This window comes from Eleutherodactylus coqui, chromosome 1 (genome assembly GCF_035609145.1).
Source record: "Eleutherodactylus coqui strain aEleCoq1 chromosome 1, aEleCoq1.hap1, whole genome shotgun sequence".
NCBI lineage: Eukaryota > Metazoa > Chordata > Amphibia > Anura > Eleutherodactylidae > Eleutherodactylus > Eleutherodactylus coqui.
In genome coordinates, this window is record NC_089837.1 from 84,665,387 (window position 1) to 84,677,971 (window position 12,585).

General features: G+C 44.4%; 1 protein-coding gene across 1 annotated transcript in view; it reads left to right on the forward strand.

Moving 5' to 3' along the window:
- SH3YL1 (SH3 and SYLF domain containing 1) overlaps nt 1–12,585 on the forward strand; it is an 88,184-nt gene that overhangs the window by 23,522 nt on the left and 52,077 nt on the right. The window contains exon 4 of the mRNA XM_066597785.1: nt 5,155–5,219. Within this exon, the coding sequence (XP_066453882.1) occupies nt 5,155–5,219 (65 nt within the window). The remainder of the gene's footprint in view (nt 1–5,154; nt 5,220–12,585) is intronic.

The following is a 12,585-nucleotide window of genomic DNA, read 5'->3' on the forward strand; positions in this document are numbered from 1 at the left end:
ACCTCATATCTGTCCATACACACATACTGGCTGATGACGGCTCATACAGCTTTAAATATGTGACCCTATTTATATATAAGATGGCTGGAGCATTGTACATTACAAGCACTTGTATCTCTCTTGTGTAATCCCTATTTCCTCATAGATTGTAAGCTCTTGTGAGTAGGGACCTCATCCCTATTGTTCAGACTGTATATTGGTTTAATACTGTATGTAATGCACTCCTTGTTCAAAAAAAATCCCTCCCTTAGAAGAAGTTGTCAGAATCAAATGAAACTTTCTCTGTGTGATTGTAACATTGTTATAAGTAAGTGATTATAGTATCAGAGCAAAGGGAGAATTTACTGCAAAACTGACCCATTGAAGGGAGGCTCTAGTACTCTGGTTACCGCGACTAGCTTGGATACAAGATGTGATACGGGCGGGTATGGAGGCTCTAGTACCCTGTTGTACCACCTCTAGCTTGGATACAAGATGGAGGCTCCAGTACCCTGTTGATCTACCTCTATATTGGATACAAGATGTGATATAGGTGGTCATGGAGGCTCTAGTACCGTGTTGTACCACCTCTAGCTTGGATACAAGATGTGATACAGGTGGGCACATAGGCTCTTTTACCCTTTTGTACCACCTCTAGCTTGGATACAAGACGTGATACAAGCAGACATGGAGGCTCTAGTACCCTGTTGCACCACTTCTAGCTTGGATACAAGATGTGCTACAAGCAGGAATGGAGGCTCTAGTACCGTGTTGCACCACCTCTAGCTTGGATACAAGATGTGATACAATCGGGCATGGAGGCTCTAGTACCCTGTTGCACCACCTCTAGCTTGGATACAAGATGTGATACAAGCTGACGTGGAGGCTCTAGTACCCTGTTGTACCACCTCTAGCTTGGATACAAGATGTGATACGGGTGGGCATGGAGGTGTTACCAAAATGTAGCACTGTATGTATATTCTTGCTCTTCCATATTAAGGGTTAATTCGAGTACTTCGGAAAATCATTGACACGCCACACAGCCCTTGTGTATATCGCAAATCATTCCGCTTTCTCAAACAGTCCTTTGACTATACAGAATACATAATCCTTTGAAACAAATACATTGAAATCAGGTGACCAAGATTTATCATATGCATAACTTGTTAGCCTTTTAGCTCGTGCAGGAATGTTGGTCTTTTGGTCACTTGGTCAAGCGCTGTCTGAGATCAGTAATTGGTCATCTATGAGTACTTCTAAGCTTAGTCAAGGTCTAAATATATAGAGAGAAGATCAAATAAAGTAAAACCGACAATACACGTTCTGTTTACTAATACATTTCTCAGACAAAGTCCGTATATAGAAAGCTGTCTGGCCACACATTTATGTGAGGGGAAAGGTCAATCATACATCCGTCTTCATCTTCAGGCCTTGCAATCTTCTTTACAAAAATATCTGAATATATGTCAAGTAAATCAGTCGAAATTACAGGGAAACAAGATTGTGTCCAACATACACTATGGTTTTACTCACATACAGGTTCCGTATGGTATCTTTCGGTATATCTGCCATATCTGCTCAGCCTCTAAATCACATATGTCAAACACAAGGCCCGCGGGCCGAATCCGGCCCGCTGCCTCGTTTCATGTGGCCCGCGGCATGCCGACGCTGCTCACCACTAAGCGATTACCAGCTGGGGTGCTGCAGCTCCCCGCTGGCATATTAACATTTTCCACATCACTTCTGCCCTATTCAGCTATTCCAGCGACCTGATTGGTTGTTTGGGTTGGCTGATTCACCAATCAGGTTGCTGGAACTGCTGAATAGGGCAGAAGTGCTGTGGAAAATGTTAATATGCGAGCGGAGGGGAAGCTGCACAGACAGCAAGGAGGTGGTAAGTATGTGGTTTAGGGGGGCTAATGGTGGCTGCTGCTGGGGGGGGAGGGGTTAATGGTTGCTGCTGGGGGGGGGTAAATGGTTGCTGCTGGGGGGGGTTAATGGTTGCTGCTGGGGGGGGGTTAATGGTTGCTGCTGGGGGGGGGGGTTAATGGTTGCTGCTTAGAGGAGGGGAGTTAATGGTGGCTGCTGAGAGGAGGGGGGTTAATGGTGGCTGCTGAGAGGGGGGGAGTTAATGGTGGCTGCTGAGAGGGGGAGGGGTTAATGGTGGCTGCTGAGAGGGGGAGGGGTTAATGGTGGCTGCTGAGAGGGGGGGTTAATGGTGGCTGCTGAGAGGGGGGGTTAATGGTGGCTGCTGAGAGGGGGGGGGGGTTAATGGTGGCTGCTGAGAGGGGGGGGAGTTAATGGTGGCTGCTGAGAGGGGGGGGGAGTTAATGGTGGCTGCTGAGAGGGGGGGGAGTTAATGGTGGCTGCTGAGAGGGGGGGAGTTAATGGTGGCTGCTGAGAGGGGGGGAGTTAATGGTGGCTGCTGAGAGGGGGGGAGTTAATGGTGGCTGCTGAGAGGGGGGGAGTTAATGGTGGCTGCTGAGAGGGGGGGAGTTAATGGTGGCTGCTGAGAGGGGGGGAGTTAATGGTGGCTGCTGAGAGGGGGGGAGTTAATGGTGGCTGCTGAGAGGGGGAGGGGTTAATGGTGGCTGCTGAGAGGGGGAGGGGTTAATGGTGGCTGCTGAGAGGGGGAGGGGTTAATGGTGGCTGCTGAGAGGGGGAGGGGTTAATGGTGGCTGCTGAGAGGGGGAGGGGTTAATGGTGGCTGCTGAGAGGGGGAGGGGTTAATGGTGGCTGCTGGGGGGTACAATGGTGGCTGCTGGGGGGTAATGTTACTACTGGGGCCACTGTGGGGGTCAGTATTAGGGCTCGTTCACATGGGTATTTCAGTTGCGCAGATACACAGCGTATTTGTGCTATCAAAAATAGCTTATGCCTGCCTATTTGGGCACGCCAAAAAGAATGTAGATGGGCCCCCTGAGATAGTGCGCAAATATGCAGTGAATACATCAGTTTCCTGCGCATTCACCACGTATTTGCGCGGCCCAGTCACTTCAATGGCCTATTGGGGTGCATAGTATGTAACAGAATGATGTGTGACAATATACATCATGTGAATGAACTCACTGAAATCAGGGGCTTCCATTCACTGCATATTATGTACGCAAATACGCTTGTGTGAACAACCCCTAACTGTACTGTCTTACAATCGGCCCTTTGAAGGCAACCATAAGCCTGATGTGGCCCTTGGTGAAAATGAGTTTGACACCCCTGCTCTAAATCATGCAAATTCGTAGGCTGTTAAAGTTAGCGTCCCAGTTGGTCCCATACTTGTTCTATTGGTGATAAATCAGGTGATCGGGCAGCCATGGAAGTGTGTCAATGTTATGGAGACCCCCTTGTGTGTGCGGCCGAGCATTATCTTGCTGGAAAATACCTCTTGCAAGCCGCCATGAGAGGAACACGTGGCTGTAGGATGGCCTAAACATATCTCTGAGCTGCCATTGTCCCTCGTACCACCACTAGGGGAGACAGACTGTTGTAGGCAATGACCCCCCCCCCCCAGACCATCGCACCAGCAGTGCAGGCAGAGTGCCGCTCCACAGCAAAGGCAGGATTGAGGCGCTCACCCCTAGATCTCTAGACACAGCCATCACGCATCCACTGGTCCCAACATCTCCTAACAGTCCGGTCAGAACGGCCCGGGTGGCGGGCAGTTCATCGATATGAGCATCTAGTTTCTCGTATATCAATAATGTGCCCCTCTCAAACTCTGTTACCTGGGTTAAATCTCTTCTCTGCGTCGTAAAGGTGTTTAATGGTCAGCAAACTCTACGCAAGCGGAAGAAGAGGTCCCTACACACAAGGAGCCTCCAAGAGCCTTTTTATAGGCCAAGGTTGGGACCCTTCTAGGTCCTCAGGTGACAAGACCGTTCATCTAATCACACCACAACTCTACTCGTATGTATATCTGTCTGAGCTATAACTGCATGCTGAGTTTTGCAGCAAAACATCAACTCCTTCTAGGGGCGCGATTATTTTTTTGACAAAGTGTATTTGATTTGTCTGCACATGTTCTCTCCGATTTGTAAAGTGCTGCGGAAAATGTTGGTGCTACATAAATAAAGATAATTTCTTCATATCTTCTGTCAGTAGACAGAGGCAGTCATTGTTGACTATCGGAGTCGGAAATTGCTTCCTGACTTTGTTCTGCACACACAGTTGACCGGCTTGTTGCAATGTATCTGCATCGATGAGGGATGTTGGCCTGGAGTTCTGAGCAAGTGAGACATTTGACTGCTGCTGATACAATGTAACAAGGCCAGGAGTTCTGTTTTCAGGGGTTTCAGTATATCTTTATGCAAGTAGATAGACAGTGTGTAGTCAAAAAGACTGATCTCATGCTTGATTCCAATCCTGGTGTCCCATATGGAAATGGCAGTGGTGTACTTGAATAGGAAGGCATGGATGTGCTACATGATGGTATGGTGCACGAGCCCCTGGGAGCCCCAGAACATGGATTTCAATTTTGTGTTGTGACCCCCTATAAGAGAGAGAATAAAACCCAACTGTGAAATTGAAGAGCAGCACGTGAGAAGCAGAAATCCGCTTTCCTTGCCTCTCTAGGTCCTGTGGGACCGCTGCTATGGCTGAAGTAAGGAAAGCGTACTCTGATTTTCCTTTTCCTGCTATGATACATGCATGGAGCCATTGTTGGACCTGTGTTCACTCCAGGGACTCTCAGTGCGGATCATTACTTGAATCTCCTGCAGATGGATGACTTCCTGGATCATCTGCCCTTAAAATAGCAGAAGGAGGCCACTTCAAGTACGCTTTCCTTACTTCAGCCATAGCAGCGGTCCCACAGGACTTGGAGAGACACGGATAGCGGATTTTTGCTACTCTTCCATTGCAATTGGGTTTTGCTCTCTATCATTTACAGGGGCCACAACACAAAATTGTAATCCCATGTTCTGGGGCCCCTAGCGGCCTGTGTGTCATACTATTGTTAGTGCATGCATGCCTTTCTATTCAAGTACACTATTGTTATTTCACTATAGGCCACCAGTATTGAGATATACTGCTGGATCTAGCTTTATGACTGCACCCTGTATAGAGGTATGGAGTATACTGGATAGTTTCATTACTTGAATAATATTGCTTCACATTCAGCATAATTACTGGGTTGAAAAGACATGCATGCTGTGTAACTTGTGGATTTTCCTTACGCAGGATGGTCTGCTCCATCTGCCATTGGCATTGCTGGACTTGGTGGTGGATTTGAAATCGGAATTGAAGTAAGTGTTGTTGGCGGCACCTATAGTTTTTTACACTTTTTTTTTTCCTCTCCTTTTTAATATTATTTAATGCAGTTGATTTTTTTTTCTATGCATGAATGATCGTTATTTTATTGCATAGCGGTAGTCTTTCATATGTAACGCTGTGTTCAAATCTGTGTTCTGGCTTCCAGAAGCCAAATCTCTATGTGACGTCTGAAGGCAACCATTACTCTTCCATCAAGATTTCCTTTATTGAACTCTCAATGGGACCCCTTGAACAGAAAAAAACATTTAGAATAGAACAATGGTAGAGATAAGTATAAAGCAGGCTGCACACAATCTGCTTTGCATTGCAGAATCCATGGTTGGCGTGCGCACCGTGGATCCGCAGCAAATTCCATTCATTACATGCTATATAAAAACACTTTTTCCTACACACTCGCGAATTCCAATTGCGATTTCTGTGTGAGAGGAGGAAAAATCGCAGCATTCTCTATTTTGTGTGGATTCCGCAAGATGGCGATGCCGTGGGAAATAAAAAAAAAAACTAAAATCTGTACTGCGCATGTCCAATGGCGAATCACCCGCAATACAGATATAACAAGGTATGTGTGGACGCCGGCCGGACACAGGGTCAGATTCCGCTGCGGGCTCCCACATGCAGAATCCAAGCCAGTGATGTGCAACCAGCCTTAGAGTGCTTTTCCACATGCTGGTACTGTTCAGGCTTTTTTATGCTGTTTTAGAAGCTAAAACCAGGTGAAAGTCCTAAAAGGAAAGAGAGAGAATAAAGGATAGATACAACTTCTCTTCATTTTCAAATCGGCTGCACATCCAAGTGGAAGAATGTATCAAGTTGGGTACCACAAGGCTCTGTCCTATGCCCAGTGTTGTTCAACATTTTTATAAATGACCTGGAGGAGGGATTTGATGGGAAACTGATCAAATTTGCCGATGACATAAAGCTAGGAGGGAGAGCTAACACTGAGGAAGAGAGAGAGTGAGTATTCAAAAAGATCTAGAAAAGCTTGAACAGTGGACAGCGACTAACAGAATGGTATTTAACAAGACGAAATGCAAAGTCCTACATCTGGGAAAAAAAGGAAAAAAAGCACATACAGAATGGGAGGAATTGAGCTAAGTAGCAGAACATGTGAAAAAGACTTGGTTAGACTAATAGGTCATAGACTGAACATGAGTCAGCAATGTGATGCAGCAGCCAAAAAGACAAACACAATTCTGTGCTGTATTAAGAGAAGCACAGAGTCTAGATCACGTGAGGTAATTATCCCCCTCTACTCTTCCTTAGTCATACCTCATTTGGAATGCTCTGTATGGGGTTGGACCAGATGACCCTGGAGGTCCCTTCCAAATCTACTATTCTATGACTCTTTGATCTAAGCTTCAAACTGCATTAAAGGACCTGAACAAAAACTGCAAGTGTGAATGCACCTTAAGAAGTTTGGAGGTGATGAATGATAGCTGACATCAATCAAATGTGATGGACCAGCTTTAACTCCTTGGTAGTTAAGGACATGCACTTTGCATATACGGCATAGTCGTAGTGCAGTCTAGTTCAGCTGAGATTACTGTAACGGCCAGGTTTGGACATAATAGTTGAGTTTATCTACTTGTTTTTAGCACATTTCCTGCAGTTACCCTAATTTTTATTAATCTATCAGACAACCCCTATCATAGTTCAGTGTTTCTAGCACACAAACATAGCAGCACTCCTTATTACCTCGTCAATCAAATGGTCATATTGCTTTTAATGAAGGAACCACATGTCAGTGAATATCCTGGGCAAGACGATGAGGGAAGCTTTTGTTCCTTGCTCACTGTACATTTTTCTCTAAATCATGGTGAACCGTACTTTAAAATTGGATGAAGCTTTGCCCTTTACATCATCTCTGTGAAAATGACAAGGCTTAAGACATAGTGAAATATAATGGCACAACCTTATTGCTGTGACATACATTATGTAAAGGATAGGGACAAACCCTGAACACTAAGTCGTAGGCGCTGACACTATACTGAAGCCTGTCTGCAGATCTCTGCAGGAATATCATCATCCATCAGTTTTTGTCATATAGTAACATTTTGTTCAATGTAATTTTATTTAACTGGTCATCCAGCAAAAAAAAAATTGACATCTGCATATGAGTTAAAGTGACAAATAAGTCCTGGTTAGTCCCCAAACTACTACAACAGCTCGTATTTTATTTTTACATTAGAACACTGATGATGTTCCTTACCCACATATAACTGCTGTAGCCAATCACTGGTTGTAGGAACGCCAACTGGATGAGAAACGGCATCATTCAACTTCTCCTTTAACAGTACTAACCACATCTTCCAGTACTCTCAGGGTATAGCCGAGTAGCCTAACATCCAGATATTGCAAGAAATCTAGATACGAAGGATGTATCAATACAGTGAAAACACAGATGCAATTTGGGATTCTCTATTAGATGATGGTGGCAAAGGTAACCGTATGATAATAAATGATTTGAAACTTGTAGTGAAGACTAAAATAAATGGTATGAAATCGAAGTGGCCAGAGAAATGCTGACTCTTAACACTGGCTCTCCCAACATCTCTCCCTGACTCTGTCCCTTAACACCAGACCCCCCTCTTCCTAAGGAAAAACCTATCGTAATGAAATAACGAGACCAGTCCAATTGGATGCCAGTAAACTGAAGGCATGCAGTTTACTATGTAATGTCAGGTCATAGAGACAGTTCACACTTGGGGATTTGAGAGCAATGATAACGACAACAACAGTTACATTTGTATCCACATTGACAGTGTCAGATTTCCTACTTCTCTCAGGGTGAAGGTTATTTGGATACAATAAAGATTTTCCCTTAACTTTGTCCGTGGCTGTCAGCGACAGGCTGTAAGGGATTGTGTAGGGTAGATTATATTCCACTGTTAGTTAACTGCACAAGGGGAGGTAACACTCACTATTATGATGACCTCTCTTTCTGGCTGGCTCCGATTTCCTTACTCAGAATGGAGGAGAAACTCTTCCTCCATCTGTCTCTTCTGATGACACACTCACTGTCTCACTGCACTATATCCCTCTCCTGTTCTTGTTTTTGTGTCTGCCCTCTTCTGCTCCCAATTTCCAACTCCCAACTGACAGTGTGTACACACTTAAACTTACCTTTTCCATGTGGGCTCTGGTGTTGCTAAGCAACTAAAGCACCAATCAGTAAGCTGCAACTAAAGCACCAATTAGTAAGCTGTGGGATAGCCATTTCAGAAATAACAGCTTCTATCTCAGGTGGGGCACCTCCTATGTCCCCTTGAGGCTCCTAGTGAGATCTCAGGAACTTATTACCTCTCTTTGATTACTCTGTAGGACCCTTCGGGTCACTACACCTGTCTAAATTACTATCCCTGAGCTCAAAAAGGGCATTAGTGCCCTTACAAGAGGCTAAAGAAGCAAATGCCAGAATGAGGAAATGCAGACAGAAACAAAAAAAGGTTAGATAAACCCCAAACTACAAAAACACAAACTGGACTAGAAAACACTCTGACTGGACAAACTAGACCGCAACAAAGTACTTGGAACTAGAACAAGGTATACTGAATAGAACACATTGTCACAGGTATCAATCATTGCAGATGGCAAAAGTATTTGAAGAGAAGAGAATCAATCACATTCCTCTCTGAATGAGGCTGAGCAGTGTGGTCAGCAGACCACCGCCCCAGCAACAGCTTAGGTTAGAAAGCAGGAGATAAGTGGCCAGTATGTATTTGTGTGTGATCGCCCCTTGAACCTTGCGATCCCCTTTATTGATCCTCTTTTCGCTCAGTATATATGGGATAATCTTGCAGATGGTTTAGATACATTTGACTTAGAATCATCCTGTCCTTGTGATGGATATAGGTTATCCTCGCAGTGGATAACTATTAGTCTGTGTTGGATTTGTAGTTGTCTTTAATAAAAGCCAGTTAACACAAGCAAAGCGAAAAGGACAGTGATCAAGAGGCAAATATCGGGGAAGGAAGGATCGGCCATGTTGAGTTTGATAACTTTTAAAATAAAACCTACATAGTTCCATTCGAAAATAACAAACCCCTTATGCCCAGTGCCTGATGGGAAAATTAAAACTGCTACATCCTTAAAGAGCTTCTGTCTGCAGGTATGACCCCCGATAAGCTAAAGTTATGTACTCATAGAAGCGGGAGCGCATAGTTCAGGGATGACACCCTCATACTTGTCTTCCTTCCTGTCTTCCTTCCTGTCTGCCCACCGTCAGCCTGCAAAGCATACTACCCACAGATTTATTATTCATCAACCTAACATCTGGTGTGACAAAGCTGTTTGTTTAATGCGCCAAATGTTCATTCCGTACCTTACTCTATTTGCGTAGCCCATTCTGTTTTGACTGGTGTGTCACTCAAGTAGTGGGGATGACCGATAAGTTAAGGCCTTCTTCATCTGTATGCATGTATTCATAATGATAAGACTATTCCTCTTCATTATGATCACAGGTATCATCATAGAGCGTGCTGGAGCTTTACGGGTAGATAACGGGGGAATGCGGAAAAAGGTGTGCATGAGAGTGAGACCCTCAGACTCAGCACTTCAGCTCCAATGAGCCAATAACTTTAGTTTATGGGCTCGTAGGAGTTGGCAGAGCCTCTTTAATATCAAAATTGCCGGCTTTCTTAAAAGTCAACTACCAATACTTGGAGATCCTGATAACAAAAAAGTCAACTTTTTGATATTTGTGTGGATTTCCTTTTTTCTCTTTAGGAGTTGAGCAGATGATGCAGTTGTATAGACATACAGTTGCCTGCATTGAGTGTCACTCTCCTAATGTGCACAAGTAATGTAAAGCCTGAATATGATACGAATGGAACCTAACAGGGATAAAAAACAGCAAGGCATCAAATGTACATGACCAGGACTACCGTATGAAATATAAGCTGCATTGATTTTATAGGCACACTACAGGTGCTATGATTTACTCTTCGTCTTTTCCTAATTACGATGTTTCTACATTTACTCAGGTTCTCTATAAATGCAGAAAAATAAAAATGTATCTGTACTGAAGATAGTTGATCTTTTGACAACTACGGCACGAGTCTATAATCGTTTAATGAGAATCCAGGAGGAGTTGATTAGAGATAATCAGTCTGATCATACACCAGACAGGATTCTGACTGAGTTCCCTGTTACAGACATCTGCTCCGGTACACTGGTGGAAGTAACCTTTTCCAATCTTCCATAAGTAACAATGCACAATTCTATCCGGATGTCGTCTTGTCGAGATATTATTTGATCAATTATTAGATCAATGGAAAAAAATTGCAGTCTGTGCTGTTTATTACATTTGAAGGCTGCATAGTATGAAGAGACTTGAATTATTGTAGCCCTTTACATCCTCGTAAAAGGAGAGACCTGAAATAACTTGAATATCTAACCCGAATAGGGAATTATAGAGGGAACTAACTTATAAAGTCCTGTGATTACTGCAGCATCGGCACTGATTGAAGCTGACCGTCACTATCTCGGCAGTGTGAATACTCCCATGTTCATTAGATTTTTTAGTTGTCTACACTTGCAAATAATCCTGAGGTCAGACAGCTGTCTTAAGGCCCATTTAGACACAACGATTATCGCTCAAAAGCCATCTTTTGAGCGATAATCGTTGTGTCTAAATGTGCTGCCGTCGTACACTGTTCGTGCACTATTCCTTCATCGTTGATTTCTAGCAAGCTTGAAAGCAACGTTGACTCTTATCAGCACCGCACACTGATTATTAACAGCGGGCGGCGCTGATAGCTTTCTTTCAGCTGGTATCCCGCTTAGACTTCCCAGCGGGATACCAGCTGAAAGCTCCGAGAACAATGCAGCTGTCAGTGGTCCTGCTGTTTCTCGGAGCTATCAGCTCATCGGGACACCGCTGATAACTGCGAGAACAAAGCAGCTGTTTGCATATACAAAACAGCTGCTTTTCTCAGAGTTACCAGTTGTGTCTCGCTCCCTCTGCATTTTAAGTCTTTAAGTAGCTAATTAGCTACTTAAGAGTTATGGAAAGATGATCGCTGAAAGCTGTCACTCAAACGTTTTCACCCAACAGATGATGCTGAGGGAAAGAAGGATTGGGGATGCTGAATATCAACACCTGATACTATTCCTCTAGCTTTCAGCCACCATCAGAATTTTATGGTTGAGGTTTAAGTCCTTTGGCACATAAACATTTGGCCGCGTGAACATTTGTAAGAGGCACTCGGGACAAATAGCGGTCGGAAGCACAAAACTGTTGTCCTTTTAACGATTTCATAAATATACTGTACTGGAGAATCTCAGAACACTTAATTTATTTTTCAACCATTTCAAAGAGACTGCAAACATGTTCTTTCTTTTTTCTCCTTCCCACTACTAGCTGCACCATTCAAATGTACCATTTTTTTCTTGGAGAGCTTTAAAGAGTACCTCTGCTCTGTCGGCCATTATCTGGTCCTTCCCACAGCTGATGATGGCCCCGTCAAGCGCTATATTGGTGCTATATGGTGCCGCCTTCAGCTGCCAGAGGGAGCTGAAAAGGGCCGACGGAGTAAAAGTGCTCCGAAGTGAAAGGGCAGGTACTCTTTAAGATACGTATATGAACAATGTATCCTCTAGTAACCAGGAATGAAGCCCTTGGACAGAGAGGACACACTAAATTTCTTCACACTCGTGCGCATGCACATGATTTATGGCCCATTTACATGGGCGGAGAATCTCACAATTCTCGTTTGCCTGATTGAACGAGCTGGTGACGTCTGGCCGCCTGTATAGTCTACAGTTTTCAATCCCTTATCATTCAGGGTTTAACACTGAACAATCGCTGTTTGAACTGCCTGACGAGTAAACGAGCTGGCGCTGATTTTAACGTCGTCTGGAACTGAGGGACGAACAAGAACTGTACGATTCCCGTTTGTCATTCAGTTGTTGGCTTGAGTTTAAACTCAATGATTCTCTATCCCTTTTGCTCATTTAACCCCTTGAGTGGCACGCCCGGAAATTTTCCGGGACGAGCTCCACTGCTCATAGCAACATAGCCCGGAAGATTTCCGGGCTATGTATCACTATGGGAGCTGCAGAGCACAATGCCACAAGCTGTGACAGTGTGCTCTGCCTGCACAGTCCCACAGAGAACAAAGCAAGGGCTTTGAAAAACTAGCAGAAGATATTGCCGATATGCCGGCAATCTCATGCACTGGTTTGTTTACAGGTTGCCATAGAGACCATCAGCTTGTCAGAAGCAAGCGGATGGTCTCTGTGGCAGGGAGAGCTGGTTGTTAGCTGTCAGAGGACAGCTAGGTTCTAGCTCTTACAGCAGAGATCAGAGAAAACCTCCGATCTCTGCTGTGTTAACCC